This window comes from Trachurus trachurus (genome assembly GCF_905171665.1).
Source record: "Trachurus trachurus genome assembly, chromosome: 24".
Taxonomy (NCBI): domain Eukaryota; kingdom Metazoa; phylum Chordata; class Actinopteri; order Carangiformes; family Carangidae; genus Trachurus; species Trachurus trachurus.
The window spans coordinates 6,375,773-6,399,861 of record NC_139910.1 but is presented as its reverse complement, the minus strand read 5'-3'; the positions used below and the strand labels follow the sequence as shown (position 1 = coordinate 6,399,861).

General features: G+C 40.9%; 2 protein-coding genes across 3 annotated transcripts; one reads left to right on the top strand and one right to left on the bottom strand.

Annotated features, from left to right (window-relative positions):
- The first annotated feature begins 1,031 nt into the window (after positions 1 to 1,031).
- plg (plasminogen) lies at positions 1,032 to 14,852 on the top strand. The gene is made up of 19 exons (XM_084000684.1): positions 1,032 to 1,185; positions 2,361 to 2,496; positions 2,600 to 2,706; positions 3,041 to 3,155; positions 3,250 to 3,389; positions 4,255 to 4,375; positions 4,498 to 4,616; positions 5,476 to 5,638; positions 5,732 to 5,856; positions 5,978 to 6,137; positions 9,964 to 10,166; positions 10,268 to 10,416; positions 10,529 to 10,622; positions 10,853 to 10,967; positions 11,345 to 11,419; positions 11,516 to 11,656; positions 12,589 to 12,695; positions 13,337 to 13,482; positions 14,405 to 14,852. Exons 1-19 carry the CDS (start codon positions 1,137 to 1,139, stop codon positions 14,564 to 14,566), a joined length of 2,427 nt encoding a protein of 808 aa, XP_083856810.1. The 5' UTR covers positions 1,032 to 1,136; the 3' UTR covers positions 14,567 to 14,852.
- LOC311007483 (solute carrier family 22 member 2-like) lies at positions 14,248 to 22,894 on the bottom strand. Of its 2 annotated transcripts, XM_084000685.1 has the most exons (12): positions 22,344 to 22,894; positions 21,117 to 21,164; positions 20,909 to 21,012; positions 20,410 to 20,564; positions 19,143 to 19,311; positions 18,184 to 18,298; positions 17,377 to 17,477; positions 17,085 to 17,299; positions 16,322 to 16,430; positions 16,113 to 16,225; positions 15,453 to 15,552; positions 14,849 to 15,064 (listed from the first exon to the last, which is right to left on the bottom strand). In XM_084000685.1, the coding sequence occupies exons 1-12, from the start codon at positions 22,701 to 22,703 to the stop codon at positions 14,977 to 14,979; spliced, it is 1,677 nt and encodes a 558-aa protein (XP_083856811.1). In that variant the 5' UTR covers positions 22,704 to 22,894; the 3' UTR covers positions 14,849 to 14,976. The 2 variants fall into 2 exon arrangements, with proteins under 2 accessions (XP_083856812.1, XP_083856811.1); XM_084000686.1 differs by lacking the exons at positions 14,849 to 15,064; positions 15,453 to 15,552 and adding an exon at positions 14,248 to 14,275 and having other exon boundaries at positions 16,083 to 16,225.
- Positions 22,895 to 24,089: the final 1,195 nt, after the last annotated feature.

Here is a 24,089-nt window from a genome sequence, read left to right as displayed (position 1 = left end):
GAAACTTAAAGCCTCTGGTACACAAACACAAACAACATGAACAATATTTGCAGTGTGTGTAATTTGGGAATTTTTATCTTTTAAAAAAAAATCTTTTTGAACTTCATTAAAATCATTTTTTGGTAGTTTTGTTGTTTGCTTTTTGTTAATTGTTCCACTATTCATCATTTTTATGTTTTCATGTAAAGCCAACTCTAACATGGTGTATAACAGTTATAGATTATTGTAAATCTATCAATAAAACAGGCGTCCACAGGTTAATTCACTGCAATATCAGCAACAGCAGCACAACAATAATGTGACATATTACACTTTTAATGAGGGAGGATCCTTTACAGACACATTATACTCCATCTCATTGTTGAATATTGGATTGAAAACTGCACTAAAATGTACATTTTTCTGTTTAAAAAAAAGAAAAAAGACAGCCACACAATTGAACAGCAGTTGCCCCGGCTGGCACACACTGAACATCAGGCTAAAGTAGGTTATTTTGTAATCATGTGTTTGCAGTTCAGGACATGGGTCCTTCTTAGCTGAAGATTAACTGTATATATTGATCTGATTTGCTCTAGATCACATAGTATTCACCGGGAGAATGAAAATCAGGTCTATAATTCATTAATGACACTACGACACAGAGACACACATACTGGTGAGATGCGTCTCATTACACAGCCTTGCTAAACTCCCACATTTAAATCTACATTTTAATGGAATAAAGGAAATACACACAAAGTGAAGAGGGGCGGACAAAGATGATAAGAAAACAGAAGAGGTCACACGATATCAAAAAGAGGTCAAAGTTCATCCACAGTCAGAGCAACAGAGCAGCTCAAGACGTCTGCAGCTGCATCTCCGTGTGTAGATTCAAGAAAGTATTGTTGGATACGTGCAACAGGAAGGATGACACGCTGTGATTTCACGATGCCACACTTTGTGTCCCATAATCTCCCATAAACAAGGATTTTGACCTGTTGCTCTTTTGCCGTCCTTGTCCGATGGCCAATGATTGACTAATGATTGAGCTGTCCTATTTGTCTTCCCAGCGCGCCCAAAGGAGCCCAATAATATAACAGGAGCTACCTGAGGGACTCTGAGTCTGACTATGAGCTGCTAGTATAGGGGGCCTCACCATGGACCTGCACACAGCAGCTTTCCTCCTGGGAGCCCTGATCTGCACTGGTAAGAACAACAGAACCACATAACGACATAACATAATTATATAATTATCAATAGATCTTTGAATTATATAGTAAATCTAAATATTCGACAGTGATTCGTGTTGCTATCGTGACACAGGTTGAAGAAAACCCAGATGAGGACGATCTAGGCTTCAAATAGTCTGAATTTTAAGATGTTAAATCTCACGTCTGAAATCAAATTTGCTTGATCAGGGGATAAAAAAAATATCGAAATGTTGAAACTTCCCATCCTCGTCTGAACGTGTCACTCTGCTGTATCCGCTTGGCACAAAATGTGACCTACTTATGATACTGATTGGGAGCTTATCTTACAGGCACTTTGAGTGTTACATCAATTAAATAAATGAGATGCAACAAATTAAATCTGTGAGCATTTAGAGGTGCTGATTTGTTTATGATCACATTTTGTAGATAATGACACTATAATGTGTTTTTAATCATAAAGTCAGTCGAGAAAATGCTGCACAATCACTGGATGTCAGAAAACCAACATGTTGCACAGCTTAATGAAGTTCATTAGGGACCAAATTTTACCTGTGAGTTTTAAGCTGCAGTCAGAAAACATTCAGCCAACACAAAACGATCTGCTCTTGTTAGATCTGCAGAAAGAAGCCTGAGAGAGGAGATATGAATCTACACTGAGATGTTTTTGTTTTTTAGCTTACACTTAAATCTTTTTAAGGTTTTCAAAACTTTAATAAAACACATGTAAATGTATAAATTACCTTAATCTCAACCCTGCTCTCAACAAGAAGCCTATTTCCTAAAATCCTAAAAATGAAGAACCATTTTAACAATTTAATGATGGACTAGTTCATGGACTAAGATTTGTGATAATTAATACACTTTTCCCATCGGACACACCCCAGAGCACAGAGCCAATCTTAGAGACTTGATCCAAATATCTGTTCAGGGTCACAATCTGGGACTTCCCGGCAAACTATTACATCACTGTTAACATTTACACGGTTCTTAACTCATAGATTGTCTATAATAAATGACATCCAAAGCGTTCATTCTAGAGCATCAACCCAATTCCTCTTCCTACTTTAATTCACATATTTTTATTGTTTCAGTACTTTATTAGTTGAATTGTTGGATTACTTTAAATATTTATATTATATATATTTATATAATTCTTCTGTGTGATTCCAGTGAGCGGTGTTGATGTGGAAGGCTACGCCAAAACCGAAGGGGCATGGATCCTATCGCTGAACAAACGGTCGTACTCAGTGAACACTGTGTCCGAGTGCGCCGCCAAGTGTAACAGTGAAGCAGCTTTCACATGCAGGTGAGTTCACACCTTTACATGACCAATGTTTTACTTTTAAACATCACTTCTTGTCCAGTTTAAGGGCTCAGCATCTAAAACCTGACAATCACAACTCTCACAGGGCGTTCATGTATATTGAAAAGGATCAAGAGTGCTGGACAGCAGCCGCCAACTCTAAATCAGAGACGGTGCTGCGCAGAGCCAGCGCAGGTTTATATGAAAAAAAAGGTATGTTTCTTTTTTATTTAATGTCAAATTAAACACTACAAGATTTATGTACTGCTGCAGTTCAGATTTCCTTACACTGTGGTTAATGTTTACCCTGCGTTGCATGATCAGTGGTGTTTGGACTGTGTCTGCAAACACAGTAGAGAAGGACTGAAAGTTAAACACTAGAGTCACTCAGGTTTTTTGGGGGGGATGATACAACTCTTCAGTGGAATCAAATCAATGATTCACCGGGAGAATCGTCTGACGAATCTAATCAACAGATAATAATTACATTGTTGTGCTTTGTGGTAATAAAAATAGTGATGATAACGATGTCCCGTGTCTTTCCTAGAATACCTCCTGGAGTGTGTGAATGGAATAGGAACAGATTACAGAGGAACCAAGTCCAGAACAAAAACAGGAAAGACGTGTCAGAGATGGGAGGGAAAATTCCCACACAGGCCGAAGTATGTACTCGCATCCTATCCTTCCTGAATTTACATTGCATCATATATTATTTTTGTAATCATTTTATTTTTTTATCAACGTGTCCACCTGCAGTATGACACCACAGTCCCACCCTCGAGCAGACCTGGACTCAAACTTCTGCAGAAACCCTGACGGAGACAGCGGTGGACCCTGGTGCTACACCACCGACCCCAACACCCGCTGGGAGCACTGCAACGTTGCCAGCTGCACTGGTAAGACGCAGCAATAACGCCACGGCTCATTGAAACTTGAGAAAAACCCACTATAGGAAGGTGACCAGATTTCTGAAATGAAAATCGGGTACATTTTCAGCGCATTGGTCAAAAATCATTAAATGTTATCATTATGAAATAAATAACAGGGGCAATTAGCTACATGTTCATTTATTTTTTTATTTAATATAATATAATATAATATCCTTATCGCCTCTGTTTGAAATGTGCTACATCCGAGGTTCCTAAACCTTTCAGACCACATGCCATCATGTGTCAAAAGAACCAAATTTCCAAAGTGCCACTTTCTGCTGCAAAGAAAATAAAAATAAAACTGTGTTAAAGCAGAAGTAAGCAGAATGTTTGTGTTAATATAAGTCTTAAATAGTTATATCTTCCGACAGCAATCACTTATATAGAGTGTTTGGGCTGAAACACGGGTCTGTCAGTCACTCTGCTCTGCTGTAAGCCGAGGAGAAAACTTTCCTTGTATCCTACAACCTTTATCCAATGAGGAGAGAGAACGGCATAAAGGGGCGGTCCTCTCTGTGTGTGCAGCCAAGGGATGCGCGTGAATGTGGTGACGTAGCGACGAGGGCGGGGACTAACTCCATCGGCTGACAAGAAGTTAGCCAAAACATAAATCTTTCTTTTTTTTAATTCCTCATTAAATATCAAAACTGGGGACATTTTCAGGGACAGCTTTAACAGGACATCTGGTCACCCTACACACTATAGTCCACAATAAGCAGGTGATGCGTGGGGAATTATACTGGCGGACAAAACCTGACAATCTCATGAAGAAACATAGATACCACAATAAAGGCCACATGTGATGCCTGTGTGTGTGTGTGTGTCTTTACAGAGGAGTGTATACACTGCAGCGGTGAGAAGTACAGAGGAAAAATCTCCACCACGGAAAACGGCTTCACCTGCCAACACTGGGACTCCCAGAAACCTCACAACCACGGCTACATCCCCAGCGCGTAAGACAACTTAACCTTCACTTACAGTAAACCTACACATCAACCATTAAAGAGGATTTAATTAGATTAAACTCATTTTCTAACAGCTACACTAAAGCTAAAAGAGTTAATGTTTCCTTTAGTCTCCCAGAGAAGTATCTTGAGGAGAACTACTGCAGAAACCCTGATGGAGACCCCCGACCTTGGTGCTTCACCACCAGCCCATCCAAAAGATGGGACTTCTGCTCCATTCCTCGCTGCAGTAAGTCTTCCTGTTTTATATAATATGTCCACTTTACATTGTCTCTATTTCATCACTGTAAAGCCTTAAATCTGCACAATGAGTAAGGACTAGAATTACAATGATATGTAATGTACATAATGAGAATATACTGTATCTTGTAGTGTAGAAATATGGCAAGAAGAATTTTCTTCATGCGTTTTCAAACAATATAATTGCAGCTTTTGAGAATTATAGAGAACGTCTGTAGACTAAAACGTGTCTAATGTGCTCATACCTGCTGGTATAAGGTTGAGTGGCTGTCCATCATCCCCTTCCTGCTTTAAGACCTTTGAAGTGGCAATCTGATCCTGCATCACAACCTGTGGAACAAAACAAGACAAAAAAATTGGGTAACCCTTTAATTTACAGGCCGCTAATTACATGATAATGTCTAGAAATAGCCAAGAAATAACAGTCAATTTCATAGTAATGTATAGCCAAGAAATAACGGTCAATTGCAAGGATTTGGTGGAGAAAAATTCTGGTCTTTCCCAAAAAATTCAAAGCATGTGTAATCTTTTGCCTTTATGAAAAACATAACATTATTACAGTATTAAATGACCATTATTTCTATGCCATTTCTTTACATTACTATGCAATTACTTGTTATTTCTTGGATATTTCTTGACATTATCACGTAATCAGCAGCCTTTAAATTAAACAGTTACCAAAATTGCATTACTTATTTATGTAACAAGATTATTAGGAATATTATTAAAAGAAACGCAATATGGAAGCTCATTTCTGTCACTCGTGTAAGAAAATCCACTTATTCCTGAATATTTTTAATGAGTTTTATAGGCCTAAATAAAAATAGTAATAATACTCTTGTCCTCAGCATCTGAGGCTCCCACCATCATCCCAGAGCTGACCTGTGCCACTGGTGAAGGCGGATTGTACCGAGGAACAGTTTCTGTGACGGAGTCGGGCAAAAGATGCCAGAGTTGGTCGGCTCAAACTCCCCACAAACACAACCGTACCCCAGATAACTACCCCTGCAAGTAAGAGCCCCTGTACTGTATATGCAACACAAACAAGAACAAATATGCACTTGCTGCTTGTGTTCTGATGATGACGGTGTATTTATTGGTCAGAGGCCTAGATAACAACTACTGTCGAAACCCCGACAACGAGAGGATGCCCTGGTGTTACACATCTGACCCTGAAACTCGCTGGGAGTACTGCACAGTGCCGAGCTGTGGGGATGGATCAAGACCAGGTAGAACAGTACTGCTGCACTAAACTCAATCAATTTGATAAAGGATAAGATTTATATATATGGCCAACAATGGTGTTTTCTGGTTGCATCAGCCTATATTCTTGTCTCTCTCTTGCTGCAGACGATCCAGTGATCCCTCCAGAGGAAGAAGACTGTTATGAAGGAGACGGGACAAACTACAGAGGCATAACATCGGAGACCATCAGTGGAAAGAAATGTCAAATCTGGAGCTCCATGAGTCCTCACACCCACGCAAAAACTCCACAGCACTTCCCCCAAGCGTGAGTGTCAACATGTGTCTGTGATTTTCAACCCCAAACAGCACAAGTCTGCATTATATACACTACCAGTCAAAAGTTTGGACACAGTTTTACTCAATTTGTATTACTTTCAAACTGAAGACATCATAACTATGAAGGAACACAACATGCAGTAAACAATGTGTGTTTTACCTATATTTTAGATTCTTTAAAGTAGCCATATTTTGCTTTGATGGCAACCTTTTGCACACTCTTGACTGTCTGTCATCGGCTTCATGAGGTCGTCGCCTAGAACGGTTTTCCAACAGTCTTGAAGGAAGTTCCCAGAGGTGCTGAGAACTGGGTTTAGGTCAGGTGACAGGTAACACTTTGGTTTTAATTCAAATTATCTTCAAATCCAACAATGCGAAGACTAAAATAAAGAATTTGGGGGTTTCTGTAGATGTAGCACTGAGCCACCATGTCCGCCATCTTGGACCAAAACTAGCGCTTCGTCGGCTACAATCTCCCACTAGCTGGTAGGTAGGTAGGTAGGTAGGTAGGTAGATAGGTAGATAGGTAGATAGATAGATAGATAGATAGATAGATAGATAGATAGATAGATAGTATTGTCATTGCACAAGTACAAGTACAATGAAATTCACTGTGCCATAGCTGAATAAAAGAACCAAACTAATACACAACACACATGCATGTAGCCTACATAATCATTGGAGTCATAGTACAAAAACATTTTTTTTTTTAAACATGGCTCTGTGATAAAAGCATATTCTTGAGTCGCTGTTAAGAGTCGCAAAGAAACCGCTGGTAAACACACAAACTGAAAAAATTTAACCAAGACAACCAACGAAAACAACCCAGATACAACCAATAGCCAATGCTACCTCCACAGCTAACAGCTAGCTCCACAGCTAACTGGCGATACCAACGTATCAGCAAAGATATTCAATACCGTCTTTGGTATCAGTTAGGTAACGTTACTTTTCATACCTTCTGTATCCGGTCACCAACAGACATGAAACAGACATGTACAGTAAGTTAGTTATCGACTTGCCTCTATGCTTCACATTCAAGGGAGGAGGGGGAAAAAAAGTCATTTTCGCAGTCCAGCTGGAGCTCTGAAGGAGCTGGTAGTGATCTTTACATGGCGGTAGAGCCGTTAAATTAAGCCCCACAACCTTAACGACGTGTTGTTGTTACCATGGTGACAAGGGTCATTCGGTCTTCTGCCTGTTTCCGGAAATAAAACGCTTCTCTGGGTCGTATCAGCAGATAAAGGACAAAATGTGTCCAAACACACACTTTTTACACTTTAGACTATTAAAAAAGTATGTTATCTACCGTCTTTTCAACTAAACAGGTGAATTTTACATTATTACATCTTTTTTTCTTTATTTCTTTATTTCTTTTTTCATATATCAGACACATCAGGGTATCAGATACACTGTGGGAAGTTTTGATGTTAATTTAACACAACGCTATTATTTTTTGAACAACACAATAATTAACTTTTTGGCTGTAAGTAGCCTATGTAACACAACAACCACAATGCCTAACTACGGTACGTTGGATAAGGTGGCTTCCTTGGATGATACAGTGAAGTGGAGTGTGCATCCCAGAGGTTGATCTTTGACTGACATTATAATCTTCAGAATATTTTGTCTGGATAACTTAAGTCAGACACAGTGATGGGAATAACAGCGTTAAAATAAACGGCGTTACTAACGGCGTTATCTTTTTCAGTAACGAGTAATCTAACTAATTACTATTTCCACCGTTACAACGCCGTTACCGTTACCGACAATTAAATGAGGCGCGTTACAAACTACTTTGAAGCCGTTGTCCTCCGACTTGGCTCATCTCATCTCAGACACAGAAGCTGCTAAACTTTTTTTCCTCCTCTCCTTTGGTGAGGGGAGGGGGGAGGAGGGAGGGACGAGACAACCGCATAAGTGATGATGATTGGTTGAGGCAGAGTAAGGTTTCATGCTAAGCCAATCAGAGGCAGTGTTCAGTTTGTACACAAACCACACACGCACGCAGTTTAGCCTCACACACACACAGACTAGCAGAGGGAAGCTGCCGAGATCGGAGGGAAAGTGGAAACAGACACTACTTTAATCTCCCTGAGGTAAAAGACAAGAACATGTGAGGTGTAGCTACATTATGTCCCGGAGCGAAGTGTTTGTCCTGAGCTTCTGCTCACCTGACTCTGTGCAGCTTCTTCATTAAATCCAAACAGTCCGACACAGCGACGCTCTGCTCCTCTTTGACTCTAAAGTCTCTGTAGCTCATCAGCTGGAACTCTTCCAGAGCAGCTACAGCAGCGTTGTGACCTCGACCATGGTTGGTGAGAGCAGAAATGTTGTTGTTGTAGTGAAAATGGGCGGGCTCGTGAAGACGCGAATTTACACAAAGTCAAAACGAGCGATAAATCGCATTTCTCGCGTATCTCGCGTTTGGTCGCGCGTATAAACTCGAGCGAAAAAAAAGCGTTCCTCGTGTTTGGTGGGAAGCCCCTCGTGGGTCTTCCCACCAAACACGATGAAAAGGACGAAGACGCGAAGGTCCCGTCGCCATAAAAGAATCGGGTGTAGCGTCGCAAAAAAAAAAAAGTCGCGTCTACCGCGTCTCGCGCCTAATCGCGTCTCGCGCCTAATCGCGTCTTTGCGTCACGGCCTTTTACACCGCGGACGTAACGAATAAACGGTGACGGTGTGAACGAACAACATAGAACAGGACCAGACGTGGCGTTGTTTCCTCTTTTCACCTACAGCTCCACTCTCCCTTACTTACACTAACTACTGTTATTGTTGAGGCCAGATAATTGTGGGATTTGTAGTTTTTGACCAATCGTGTGCTCTTTCTTTTTGTGATTTTTCCGGTTCACACATGTTTGTTTTTTTTAGGGGCAAATGCGAGTGAAATGCTCGCCCATGGTGGGCATAAGAAAATGTAAGACCTGTCTAAAATTATTTAAGACTTGAACACAATAATTCAACAAATTTAAGACATTTTAAGACCTAAAATTTAGATTTTCACATTTTAGACTTTTTAAGCCGTGAAATACCCTGTTATTTCATATAAAAGTTTAAGTGCATACATATTTTATGATGCAGTGTATTATATATTTAAGACCATCTTAGAATTTTCTAATAAATTTAATACTTTTTAAGGCCTTAATTTTAGATACATGAATTTGAGACTTTTTAAGGATCCGCAGATACCCTGTTGTGCGCTCGCAGCAGGACAGATAATCAGATGGATAATCGGTAAAGTTAATAATTTCACTTAATGTGGCCATGAATAAATTAATTTCGATGTTTTGCCTGTTATTAAACGCAAATCTTGAATAGGTCTCTGCTGTTTTCACATTTAAAAAGGTCTTTGTTGTCTTTGTACAGAGACAATATGAGATTTGCTTGTAGCCACAGCACTTAAAAAACCCACTGTAACCTATTTTCATAGGCACACCAGCCTCGCTTTCAATAAAACACACACTTGCATTCCATAATTGCGATCAGTGAAATATATGAAAACAATAAAATACAATTTAAAAATGAGAGAAAAAAAATCCAAATTCTTCGACATATTTAAACTTAAAAAAAAGAAAGAAAAAGTAACGCAATAGTTACTTTCCCTGGTAACTAGTTACTATTATAGTGAAGTAGTGGAGTTACTAACTCAGTTACTTTTTGGGAGAAGTAATTAGTAACTATAACTAATTACTTTTTAAAAGTAACGTTCCCAACACTGGTCAGACATTACATCTGGCATCCACTTTTCCACTGGTCTGAATTAAGTTACAAAGGCACCAGCTGACCATCCAGATCTTCTCTTTCAACAGGGACCTCCGGAGGAATCTCTGCAGAAACCCAGATGGGGACCGAGCTCCTTGGTGCTACACCACAGACCCCAGGGTTCGCTGGGAGTACTGCAATTTGGAGAAATGCCCCGCCACTCCTGAATCTGCTCCTCCAGATGTACCATCTCCTGGCCAGAAGCCTAATCCCCCCTCCACCGCCGCCACCCAGACCCCACCAGCAAAAGGTAATTCAGATTTATAAATGTCTTTTTGTCAGATTTGAGATTTCCTGTCTTTATTTTCCACTTTAAACGCCCACTTTTTTCTCGTTACGTTGCCGTATTAGACTGTAAGAGTGGAAATGGAGAAACATACCGCGGCCCAACCTCCATCACCATTCTGGGCGTGACCTGCCAGGCCTGGTCCGCTCAGAGCCCTCATCAGCACAACAGTTTTACCCCAGAAAGTCACCCCACCAAGGGCCTGGAGGGAAATGTAAGTGTGATGGAGACTTACGGAGTGTGGACGTTTCTTTTAATCATATTACTGTAAAGGCAGTTTTATTTTCTGGTTCATTAAATCTCTCCTTGTGCATCATCACTGTCAGAGCTGCAGAAACCCAGATAACGATGTGAACGGTCCGTGGTGCTACACAACTGACAGGAGCAAGAAATGGGACTACTGTATGATCCCTGACTGCGGTATGTACCAGTCTAGATCAGTATATTGGTAAACTAGTCAATATATCTTGGTGACATCCAATACAATGATCAATGATCGACAGAGAATTAATGCAGTGACTTTGATTTATAATAACATTTCATTATAAAATAAAAAATAAAAATTCTTTGTCCATCCAACACTTTGGTTTTCTGACACAATTTTGACTTATCTAAGCAAATTCAAAATTCAAAATGTCTTTTCTTTGTAGGAGGAATGAACTGCGGGACGCCAGTTACCAAACCAAAGCGTTGTTTTGGTCGTATTGTCGGAGGCTGTGTGTCCAAACCACACTCATGGCCCTGGCAAATCAGCCTCCGGACTGAGTGAGTACAACAACACTAAAATATGCTGTTGTTTTTTAAGTTAAATATGCTCTGATGGTATTTTCTGAAACCTCATCTCAATGAGAAATATTTAAAAAATATATATGTTTTTAGTCTGTTTCCAAAGAGAATCTAAGCAAAGGCTACCTGGATATGAAACAGAATTAGAACTCAATATCGTATTTCCTAGGACCCCTTATATTAGCAGTGGACTGATGTGTTGCAGTATATTTTCCATGTAACTTTTTACCTTTCTTTTCTGTTAATATCCCTGTTTTCCCATCTCGAGGGGGTTTCTCCATGAATGTGTTTTACAAATATCATATTATCTTATTCTGTCCAACTTGAATGCACCTCTGTCTGTGTCTTTCTACCAGTAATTTAGTCCATTTCTGTGGAGGAACTCTGATTCACCCTCAGTGGGTCCTGACTGCTGCCCACTGCTTGGAGAGGTCAGGGAGACTATTATTTAACAAAAAACAAACAAACATCTTAAGTCCTGTGATAACATAAATGGTGTATGTGTAATGAAATGTCATGTACTGTAGGTCCAAGCGGCCCTCGGCCTACCGGGTGCTGCTGGGCGTCCACACAGAGAGAGCCAACGAGCCGTCCAAGCAGGTGAGGAGACTGGAGAAACTGGTGCTGGGACCCAACGGAGCCGACATCGCGCTGCTCAAACTGGAGAGGTGAGAACTGGACCGATCATCCCATCAATGGTCAATAAATCAAATACTGATACAGTGATGCTAGTACAGCTACCTCACTTTATTACGTTAGATACTACTTGTATTTGGATTACACAAGGCAGGCCAGTCCAGTTTTGTTTTTCTGGACACAAGGCGTCCAGATATTGTATAGATTATAGTGTTTTTTTAAAGAGATAACTGTGAGATACAGTACAACATCATGTTTTACCTTCTGAGTTCTTCTGACCAACCCTAAAAACCAACCTGAGACTCGATACTAATGTGTAGGACGTCCTACAGCAGTGGTTCCCAACCTTTTTTGGCATCATGACCCCATTTTGACAATTTCTGGCGACCCTGCGATCACGTCGCGGCCGTCAATCAAGATGTGCCAGTTCAGATATTTTTATATGCTGCAATTTACTTGAACTCGATTTATATTCAAGAAAGTGAAATTATAGAATACAGTTTTTTAAGATTTTGTGTGGAGTTTTTAATCATAATTTTAAAAAGAATAATAATTGGTTAAAAATATTTTTTTATCTGTTTTTTTTTTAATTTTTATCAATTACTAGACATTTCAGGCGACCCCATTTGAATTCCAGGCGACCCCACGTGGGGTCCCGACCATAAGTTTGAAAAACACTGTCCTACAGGATCAAAACCACTAAAATAAGAGATCACGCCACATAATTGAGACATATTCATACAATGTATTAAAAATATATTCACCTTATAAATCATCTCCCTTTATATGACAGTCTCATCTTCCTCTGCTTTGAAAATGATTTAGTATTTTGAATGGCAAACCTGCCTTCATTATAATACCACCAACCCGAAACAGTCAATTAAGTATTAATCAATGACGTTTCATTTGTTCCATGTTTTATTTCACCAGTTTATTTGAATTTCATGTTTCTGTGCATTTTCAGCCCTGCTCTGATAAACGACAAAGTCCTGCCTGTATGTCTACCCAACAAGGACTTTATTGTTGCCAGTGGAACTGAGTGTTACGTTACTGGATGGGGTGAAACTCAAGGTATCTGAACTATCTGAACCGTTTTGATGGGCCTGATGGTTTTATGGTGTCCGATCCCTTTGCTGTATCTTACTGATGCTGTACACTGCAAAAACTCAAAATCTAGAAGAAGAATTTGTCTTATTTCTTGTCAAAATGTCTAATTTCTAGTCAAAACTAATCTCTTTCCACATAAAATAAGACTCGTCACCTAAAAATGAACTTGTTTTTAGATAATTTTTACTTGTTTCAAACAAATTTTCTCTTGAAATGAGTAGAAAAATCTGCCAGTGAAAGCAGGTTTTTTGTGCTTGTAATAAGAAAGAAAAACTTTCTCCACTATCAGATTTTTCTACTTATTTCAAGTGAAAATATGCTTGAAAGTAGTAAAAAGTGTCTAAAAACAAGCTACTTTTTAATGTGATGAGTCTTATTTTAAGTATAATGAGATTTGTTTGGACTAGAAATGACATTTTGACTAGAAATAAGACAAATATTCTTGGTAAGATTTTGAGTTTTTGCAGTGTAGTGTGACTGTAAAGGCGATTTTATGACATGTCCTGACTCATAAATCCTCTGAAACTCAAGTGCAAGATAAAACTAAGTTAAATAGGATGAGGATGAGGATGAGGATGGGTGGATAACTGAAAGGTGTCTTCCAGGTACCGGAGGTGACGGCACCCTGAAGGAGGCTGGTTTCCCTGTGATCGAGAACAAGATCTGTAACCGTCCGTCCTACCTGAACGGCAGAGTCCGAGACCACGAGATGTGCGCCGGAAACATCGAGGGAGGAACGGACAGCTGCCAGGTACAGAAAACTCACAAACTGTGGAAACCGCATCATCACTTTGATAATTTAGAAACTTTAAAGGGATAGATCACCCCAAATTCAAATTGCACTCATTATCTACTCGTCTCACCCTCATGTCGACTAAGGGCTGGGAGAAGTTTCAGAGTCCTCCGTGGCTTCTCTGAGTTACAGGGGGTCTCGGCGTAGCAGTGCATGTCCATATAACGGTTGCAAATGGATACCAACTGTCTTCGTAACAAAAAGACACACCAAAAAACATCCAAATACCTCCATGCTGCTCGTATGTAATGTCCGTCTTGTATTGAAGCCCCGAAATGCGAAATTGTTCCGAAAAAAATTTAATAAGTCTATATTTCAAGCTTGTTTTGTAGCGGAAGCTTCTCGAAGCTCCTCTTCCCGGTTCGTCAAATTTGGACGAACTGGGAAGAGGACAGACCCTGGTTCGTCCAAATTTGAGGAACCGGGAAGAGGAGCTTCTGCTACAAACAAGCTTGAAATATAGACTTATTTAATTTTTTTCGGGACAATTTCTCATTTCGGGCTTCAACACAAGACGGACATTACACACGAGCAGCATGGAGGTATTTGGATGTTTTTTGGTGTGTCTTTTTGTTACGAAGACAGTTGGTATCCATTTGCAACCGTTATATGGACATGCACTGCTACGCCGAGACCCCCTGTATCTCAGAGAAGCCACGGAGGACTCTGAAACTTCTCCCAGCCCTTAGTCGACATGAGGGTGAGTAGATAATGAGTGCACTTTGAATTTTGGGTGAACTATCCCTTTAAGCTTCCTATAAAACCACGACCCTGCAGAGCGCTGCTGCAGCCTTAAATGCTTTTTAAGTGACACTATTGTTTACTGTATATGTGAGGCATTCAAGGAGCATCTGTCTGTGTGTGTGTTTCCCCTCTGCAGGGCGACAGCGGCGGTCCTCTGGTGTGTAAAGATCAGAACAGGTTCATCCTGCAAGGCGTCACATCCTGGGGGTTGGGATGCGCCAACGCCATGAAACCCGGCGTCTACGCCCGAGTCTCCAAGTTTGTCGACTGGATCGATAAAACCATCACTACCGGTTAAAAAACAGAACAAAAAAAACAAAACAAAAATAACGATCCGCCTCAAACAAACAGCTTCAAACGTGACAAGTCACACAAAGTGGTTCATTTTGCTTTTGGAGGATATGTTAACATGTATATACTGTTCCAGCTTCACTGCTTAAGTTTGTTGTCTGTTATTATCTGATGTTAATGACTCGTGCTCGTGAACTCGGAGCGCGGTGAGCAGAGAATATTCCTGGTTTTAGGATGTAAACGTGTGTTTTCTGTTAAAGCTGAAGAATAAATAACACTTGATACAAAGGAAATGGGGAAGTTGTGCTTTATATAGAAAATGTATAAACTGTTTTTAACAGAGGGCAATAGATTGTAATCTGAGTAAAAACTATCCACACACACACACAAACACACACAAACACATCCACATCCATATCACACACTTGTTGTTTCCTTGTTGCTTGTCAGATCAGAATTTAAAAGTTTCTTCATTTGTTGGTTCTCCACTGGGTTCTCCCGTTTCCTGACAACAAAAAACAAAGACGTTTAACTCATAAACTCATAACTGGACTTTACTACAGCTAAAATATTTGTATTTTCTGCTCCTTCTACTCTTAATTTAAAGAGAAATATTGTGCAATGTTCAAAGATTTAGCATCTTATATTCAAATTATATCCATTCATCTTATATAATGTATTGCTTTAGAAGTGACTATCCAACACAAAGTGGTTAAAATCATTAGTAATAATCTAATAATTACCTAACACTCTAATGGGGGTTAAAAGTATATACAATACTTTACTCTGGCAACTTTTTGAATGCAGGACTTTTACTGGAAATAAAAAAAAACGTGAATCTGATACTCCCTTCAGCACCACCATATATATAATACTGTTGGGAAATATTCTACCTGTTGGGGAATTCAATGTCATCGATGGTCTCAGGCAGAGGAGCTCCTTTGGTTTCAGGCAACAACAGCACCAAACCTCCGGCTATGAACGCCACCACTCCTGTGGGAAATACAGAATTAAGGTTCATTTTAAAAGAAGCAATTAAAGGGATAGTTCACCCAAAATTCAAATTGCACTCATTTTCTGCTCACCCTCATGTCGACTAAGGGCTGGGAGAAGTTTCAGAGTCCTCCGTAGCTTCTCTGAGTTACAGGGGGTCTCGGCGTAGCAGTGCATGTCCATATAACGGTTGCTTGTTTGTAGCGGTAGCTCCTCTTCCCGGTTCGTCCTTGAAATATAGACTTATTTAATTTTTTTCGGAACAATTTCGCATTTCGGGGATTCAATACAAGACGGACATTACATACGAGCAGCATGGAGGTATTTGGATGTTTTTTGGTGTGTCTTTTTGTTACGAAGACAGTTGGTATCCATTTGCAACCGTCATATGGACATGCACTGCTACGCCGAGACCCCCTGTAACTCAGAGAAGCCACGGAGGACTCTGAAACTTCTCCCAGCCCTTAGTCGACATGAGGGTGCGTAGATAATGAGTGAAATTTGAATTTTGGGTGAACTATCCCTTTAACTTATCATCATCATCATCATCATCAACCCACCAAAGATGATGAGAGGCAGCTCCTGCCAGACGACGGCCAGTCTGTAGAGCAGGAACGGAGAGACGATGCCTCCAACGTCGCACAGCGTGGAGCAGACCGACACTCCCAGGTTCCTGTGTCCAGTTACAAACTGTATTAAATACTCTGTAAACGTTAAGGCACTGTGTTATAAAGGTTTATGTTTGAATATGACCTCGCTCTGACCTCACCTGACAAACGTCGGGTAGAGCTCAGTGTTGACAAACACCACCATCTCGAAGGCCATGGTGATGCCCAGCCGACCGATACAGGCCACCACCGTCTTGAACCAGAACATACCTGTGAGAGCAGAGACATTATCACATCATACAGGACATTTTACTCACAGAGGGATTTTTTCTTTTTTTTCTTTTTCTTGTACCTATCTGGATATTAAGACTAGTGCATAAAACTTATGCTTTATAGGTACGATCATCTTCCCTTCTTCAATGATTACACTTTTGGATGTGACAATTTTCCAGTCTTCTTAGCCTACTATATAATTTTCCAATGTACTTATAATGTATTTTACCACCCAACATAATAGACAAGCTCTCTGTCAATCTGTTTGATGCTGTTTGATGCCTTGAGAAAGGTCTGTGACCAAAACGTTGGCTTAACAAATGTTTCAAGTGAGAAGAAAGTGTGTGGGAGTTTCTCTACAAGTCTGATTCGTAGAGGGACAGAAAATTGGGATTTTTTTCACTTTACGTCGTCAGATAATGTGATGGGCTTTAAGAAAAAATACTGACAAACACTTTGTCAGGACAGTCACTCTTTGTTTGGTCCACTTGTTGGTGCATTGGTATAAACTATCCAGGTGAAATATCAATAGAAATTGTTGAAATTATGATAAAAATCTGGTAAAACAATGCGGAATGAATGAAGAAATTTGAAAGAGCAATGAATCTATCTTCTGAAAAGCATCAAAGAGTCGGTATAGCCTTTTCTCACTGTCGGGGATGAAGGCCGTGGCGACACAGGAGGCTCCGGCCACGAAGTTGGCGGCGGCGAAGGGAAGACGTCGACCGATGCGTTCGATGGTGAAGAGGATGAGGAAGGCGGCGGGGAACTCCACCAGGCCGGAGATGAGGAAGTCGACGTAGACGTTTCCTCCTGCGATCCCCACCCTCATGATGAGGCCCTGATAAACCACGGCGCTGGTGAACCTACAGAGGGACGACGACAGGACGACTCAGTGTCTCTTGACTTCAGTTCGGTTCGATAAGTCGGTGAATCTTCTCACCAGTTGAACATGAAGATGAAAGTGTGTTTCCTCATATTTGGGGTTCTGACCAGGTCCAACAAAGAAGCAGAGGAGGAGTCGCCTTCTTCTTCGGTCAGAGCCTGAAACAACTCGACTCAGTGAAACAGAAAAGCATTAAAGGGATAGTTCACCCAAAATTGAAATTTCACTCATTATCTACTCACCCTCATGTCGACTAAGGGCTGGGAGAAGTTTCAGAGTCCTCCATGGCTTCTCTGAGTTACAGGGGGTCTCGGCGTAGCAGTGCAACGGTTGCAAATGGATACCACTTTTCTTCATAAAAAAAAGACACACCAAAAAACATCCAAATGCCTCCATGCTGCTCGTATGTAATGTCCGTCTTGTATTGAAGCCCCGAAATGCGAAATTGTCCCGGAAAAAATAGTCCAAATTTCAAGCTTGTTTTGTAGCGGAAGCTCCTCTTCCCGGTTCGTCAAATTTGGACGAACCGGGAAGAGGAGCTTCAAGAAGCTTCCGCTACAAACAAGCTTGAAAAATAGACTTATTTAATTTTTTTCGGGACAATTTTGCATTTCGGGGCTTCAATACAAGACAGACATTACATACGAGCAGCATGGAGGTATTTGGATGTTTTTTGGTGTGTCTTTTTGTTACGAAGACAGTTGGTATCCATTTGCAACCGTTATATGGACATGCACTGCTACGCTGAGACCCCCTGTAACTCAGAGAAGCCACGGAGGACTCTGAAACTTCTCCCAGCCCTTAGTCGACAAATTTCAATTTTGGGTGAACTATCCCTTTAAGTAAAGTGGCGAATTGATCCACCTCAAACTTGTTGACGAGTTTCTTCTTGTTCTCTTTGGCGATGGCTTCAGTGATCTCCAGAGCTCTGGATGAGTTCTTCTGGGAGATGAGCCATCTTGGAGACTCTGGGATGAACCTGGTAGATAAAAAAAATACACCAACGCACAAAGATCTGTCTGCTGGTGCTGAACAATCTGACATTGGTCTATTTCATGGTTAAATGTGTGATGATTCAGCACTTTTTTTTAGGCAGGACCACACCTATAGACGGATCTATCACTGACTGACTGACTGACTGAGTGATGAAGTTGAACTACTGGTCATTCAGCCGAGAGTTTGGTCTCCAATGGTTGCTTCACTTTAAAAATTATTTAGTTTGAACAATTTGTTACTACATTTACAAACATTTTGATGCCTTTAGATTTGTTTTTTGTTTTTTTCCCCAAAAAGCACCTAGAGACAATTGTAATAACACTTTGAACAAATCTACTTCCCATCAACCCTCAAGAAACGATTGGCGAGAACGTTGGGGAACAACGTGTGACAAAAGTCCCTGTTGTTCATGGTTAGTGTTTGTGGGTAACCATTGGACTGCCAACATGTTCAATAATGAACAGTAATCAATAACAAATGGTAATAGCAAGGACTCTCTAATGTATTCATATCTTTTTTCTAGGATTGATGACCTCTTGAACAAATTTACTTCCCATCAACCCTCAAGAAACGATTGGCGAGAACGTTGAGGAACAACATGCGACAACATTGAGTCCCACTTATTCATGGTTAGTGTTTGTGGGTAACCATTAGACTGCCAACCTGTTCAATAATGAACAATAATCAATAACACATGGTGATAGTAAGGACTCTCTAATGTATTCATATCTTTTTTCTAGGATTGATGATCCCATCATCTACAAACCAATGGAAGACGTGTCACAAAATGACTGTCTGCAACCAAATCTCAACACAAAGTCTCTGACCAGTAGTAGCACAGGAAGAGGACGTAGGGGGCAGTGATGACGACCTGCAGCCAGCGCCAGTCGGTGATGAAGTAGGCGAGCAGAGGGAGGATGAGGACGCCGACGCTGAAGAACATCTGGAACAAAATGCCCACGGTTCGCCTGTACTCCACCCCGACTATCTCTGTCACTGAGAGAGAGAAACAAGTGTGTTTGTTGACACTAGAATAAAACAAAGTGAGGTTCAGACAGCTGTTAGTGTACAAAGTGTCCGCTAAACAATCAAATATCTGTCGGTTATTCATATATTTATTCTCTGTGAAGTTTGGTTAATATACGACCCAGGTTTGTCAGCAGACTGGTGCCAATTTTTACAGAGATGATCTCGGTAACCCTTTAATTTACCGGCCACTAATTATATAATAATTATGTGATAATGTGAAGATAAAGCCAAGAAATAACAGTCAATTTCATAGTAATGTCATGTTTTTTATATAGGCAAAAGATCACACATGCTTTTCATGCTTTGAATTTTTTGGAAAGGCCAGCTCTTCTCCACCAAGTCCTTGCAATTGACCATTATTTCTGAGCTATTTCTACGCAATCAATGGTTATTTCTTGGCTATATTTCTCGACATTACTATGAAATTGACCGTTATTTCTAGGCTATTTCTAGACATTATGATGCAATTACTTGTTGGCTATTTCTTGACATTATCATGTAATAAGCAGCCTGTAAATTATAGGGTTATCATGATCTCCACTGGTCTGTGTCATGAAGCTGATCTTCATTTTACTTTTTAGGTTAGTCATGTAATGCAAGTCAAACACTTGCAGCCGACCTCCATTGAAATCAGCAAATCAGCCACTGATAATTTGCCGTTCTCCAACAAAACTGCAGACCCAGCAAAGAGAAGGAAGACAGTTTTTTAGAGACATCTTTGGTGACTGTCTAGATGTTTCCAGCTGGAGCAAAAAGCACTGAGCCGTTTAGGTTACTTGTAACCCAAAAATGATCGCAAATTAAATCTACTTCAGATCATCAAGACAGAAGTGTTGCGTATATCATTAAAGGTGAAGTGTGAAAACCTTAAATCTCGGACCATGCAACAGTTGAGTCATTGATACCGATGGAAAAACACCTTCAAACCACATGTGGTGGGTTTTAATGAACCAACCTTCTCTCCAACTGTTTATAAAGTTTGTGTCATTTAGCTTCTGTGTGTAGTTACTGATTATCTCATTAGTGTGATGCTTCAGAGAAGAACCAGTCTTAAATCATCATTACGCAGCACGTAGCAGGTCATCCAGCCGCCTTTGACCGCGAATCCAAAAACCGTCCTGAACACCAGGATGGAGATGTAGTTTGGAACCACAGCCAGAGCGAAGCCCGAGATCACATTCAGTATGTTGGACATGAGGAAACTGAGCTTCCTGCCAAACCTGCAGACAGGAAGAGGAATCATTTCAAAATAAGAGTCTTTTGTTGTATTTTTACAGGTGTCACTGTGTAAGATTTTAACCCTAGTGACCTGTTGAGTAAATGGGGTATGAGTATGGGCCTCTGCACTGAGATCTGTGTTGGTCATAGGTGAGAAATTAGGTAGGACAGGAAGTAGAGGGGAGAACCCTTCAATCATCTGTCTTTACACTGAATTAGAGCAAATAGAGACCTTTTTAAAATCCTCAAACAAAGTGTCAAGTGGTTGCAGTTGTTTGATTTAATATGACATTGAATGGGTAAGGGTGTAGTAGAGGGCGATTGACGAGTGTGAGAGCTACTCCACCTGTCGGCGAAGTAGCCAAAAGCGAAGCTGCCGACCAGGAAGCCCACGTTGAGAGTGGCCTGGAACATGTCGACCAACCATCCGTCCGAACACACCAGGTCAAACTGAGGCCAACAGGAAAAAAAAACAGTGACACGTCTACGTAGAGGAGATCATCATTGTATAGCCTAATAAACTTTTAAAAATCGGATGTCATGTCTCCTCTCACCTCTGTGACGAAGGACTTCCTCCCCTCGTACTCATACTCCCAGCCGTCCTTAAAGACAGAAACAAAACACTGTACCTAGTAATACTCATGGTAACAACACCGTAAAACTCTCACTCTAACATCTGCTCATCAAAACATGTCAGACTTTGGAAGGATCCAGTCTAATGAGACCCTGGTGTGTGACCATGGATAAAAAAAACAACAACAACCTGTTTTTCATTCCTGAACTTGAACATTTGAGAATCTTTGCAAACCACCGTCCAAGGCCGAGAAAGTGCCATGAAAGTATGGCGCTTTTATTATTGTATATACGTTTTTTAAATTAAATTTTAAGAGCTCTTCTTCGACCTCAGGGCCTCGGGAGTACAATAGTACGAAATGGAAGGAAAAGAATGGATGGATAAAGGTTTAGGGTCACTGCTATGCTGCAAAAAAGGTTTTGGCCTAATCAAAGAAAATAATCTGAAGATACAAGAAGTCAGTTTAAAGCAGAAGTAAGCGATCCGGTCGTTTTGGCTAACTTCCTGTCAGCCGATGGAGTTAGCAGTCCCCGCCCTCGTCCCTACGTCACCACATTCACGCGCATCCCTTGGCTGCACACACAGAGAGGACCGCCCCTTTATGCCGTTCTCTCTCCTCATTGGATAAAGGTTGTAGGATACAAAGGAAAGTTTTCTCCTCGGCTTACAGCAGAGCAGAGAGACTGACAGACCCGTGTTTCAGACCAAACACTCTATGTAAGTGATTGCTGTCGGAAGATAGAACTATTTAAGACTTATATTAAAGCAGAAGTAAGCGATCCGGTCGTTTTGGCTAACTTCCTGTCAGCAGATGGAGTTAGCAGTCCCCGCCCTCGTGGTCATGGATCTATTGGTCCTCGTCCCTACGTCACCACATTCACGCGCATCCCTTGGCTGCACACACAGAGAGGACCGCCCCTTTATGCCGTTCTCTCTCCTCATTGGATAAAGGTTGTAGGATACAAGGAAGTATACAAGAAGTTTTCTCCTCGGCTTACAGCAGAGCAGAGGGACTGAGAGACCCGTGTTTCAGACCAAACACTCTATGTAAGTGATTGCTGTCGGAAGATATAACTATTTAAGACTTTATATTAACACAAATATTCCGCTTACTTCTGCTTTATAACTTCTGCACACTGCTAAAACCATTTGTCCTTCAAACACACGAAGAAGGGATTTCAGAACTTTCTAAGATCATCTCACCTACCTTGCACGAGGAGACCGAGGCGCCACTCAGGTCCTGCGGGTCCAGGGTGTCGCAGGTGAGTCCGGTGCTGTTCCAGTCCACGTCGTACTGCTCACAGCTGCTCTGCTGCAGAACCCCCCCGGAGCTGTTGACCAGAGGGAGCATCAGCCGCCGAACGTGGGCCGAGCTCCAGCCGCACTGCTGCCTCCTCTCCGCCACGGCAGCGTCCCGGCACCAGTGGTCCGGGGTGAAGCCCTGGAACACGATGCCCACGTAGACCCCTGCGAAAGGCAACGACAGCAGACACAGCATGGCGAAGATGCGCCTCTGACACCGGCCGAAGGGCCCGGCCTCCTCCAAGAGGTCGTCAAAGGTCGTCATGGTCTCAAACTTCTTAGTGAGAAAAGTTTTTACAGTTTGGAGTATAGAAGGGAGTTTTGCTCTCAGTGCATCACAGCCTGCGACTTTAAAAGACTCTGACAGACTCAGACTCGCTCACACTCAGCGGGGTTGATCTTTGTGCTGAAGTCCAAAAACAGCTGTCAGAAACTGTTAAAGCTGCAGTGGAAACAACATGTTACTGTTTAATGGAGTTCAACAGAGAGAGCCGCAGAATTACGCAATCACCAAGTGAACCTGAAGTGAGCACGAGCCAAAACAAACCCTGCAAGTACTGAATGATTAAAGTGGTTTTATATAAGTTATAAGTTATGCACCATCATGTGGTCACGGGATAAAGATGTTTTTGCAAAGTCAATTGTGAGAAAATAGAGGCTGCAATGAAAACACCACTGCAAAAGAAGAAAAAAAAACACTTTATATTTAGGTTTAGGTAAACATTTATATTCCGCTATATCTCTACTCTTTTTAATTTAAACTATGTAGCCTATTATTAATTGTTTTTATTTTAATATAACTTTAGCTTTAGTTTTAGCATATTTATAAGCACTGAAGAACTGAGTAGTTAATGTGTGAAACTCAATTTTGTTTTTATGTGACACATAGGCCTAGAAATTACAATACATAATCAATCAACCAAACCCACATAGCAGGAATTCAATAAATACTAAAATCCTACAGGAAAAGAAATGGTGAATTTACTGTGAGTAAACAGTAAACGTCGGCCATCTTGTCAGGATTTTTAATGATTTCGACCTCCTTGTGTTGTTCTGTGTCAATGGGTTTGATTATTTACACAGGTTAAAGGCGATATTTTTTGCATTTGCTACTGCTACAGGTACATGGTGAACATTAGCATTGTCTCGCGAACAGCTGGACAGACGCTAACAGCGACTCGGTATCGGAAAACAACAGGAAGAGCCAGATAGACCAGAGCGGCTTTTTTATGCAAATGAGAATGACTGATGCATCCTGGGTAATTTAGGGGCAGCACCCGGCATTTTTACATTGCACTCAGTGGCTTTTTGTGTTTTGATGGAGCGTAGACTAACTAACAATCAAATTGAATGTTTAATTTTTTGTTTCTTTTGTAGCACTATGTCTCATAATTATTTTGACACCCTCTTTGAAACCCACCGTTCACGCTATCTTGAAAAATTACAATTAATTAATCTACCGGTATGCTCATTTAGCCTCCCACAATGATCAATGACTCCACACAGTGGCCAGAAATGTCTGACCCAGACATCTACACGTATTTGGTGGAATCACCGGGTAGGTTTTGGCTAAGTGTTGTCTGTAAATAGCCTGTTAATAGCCAACTTTTTGTTAGTTAGTTTGTCAAGCCAGTTAGGCTGAACTTTTCAA

Bases quoted from the DNA above. Each gene is read 5' to 3' on its own strand.
- plg (XM_084000684.1), top strand. From the start codon at position 1,137: ATGGACCTGCACACAGCAGCTTTCCTCCTGGGAGCCCTGATCTGCACT. The intron at 5,639-5,731 runs GTAAGAGCCCCT...TTTATTGGTCAG, and splicing joins CCAGATAACTACCCCTGCAA to AGGCCTAGATAACAACTACT. The intron at 10,968-11,344 runs GTGAGTACAACA...TCTTTCTACCAG, and splicing joins CAAATCAGCCTCCGGACTGA to TAATTTAGTCCATTTCTGTG.
- LOC311007483 (XM_084000685.1), bottom strand. From the start codon at position 22,703: ATGACGACCTTTGACGACCTCTTGGAGGAGGCCGGGCCCTTCGGCCGG. The intron at 20,565-20,908 runs GTGGAGTAGCTC...TCCTGTCTGCAG, and splicing joins TTTGGCTACTTCGCCGACAG to GTTTGGCAGGAAGCTCAGTT. The intron at 16,226-16,321 runs GTGAGGTCAGAG...AACTGGACACAG, and splicing joins CTCTACCCGACGTTTGTCAG to GAACCTGGGAGTGTCGGTCT.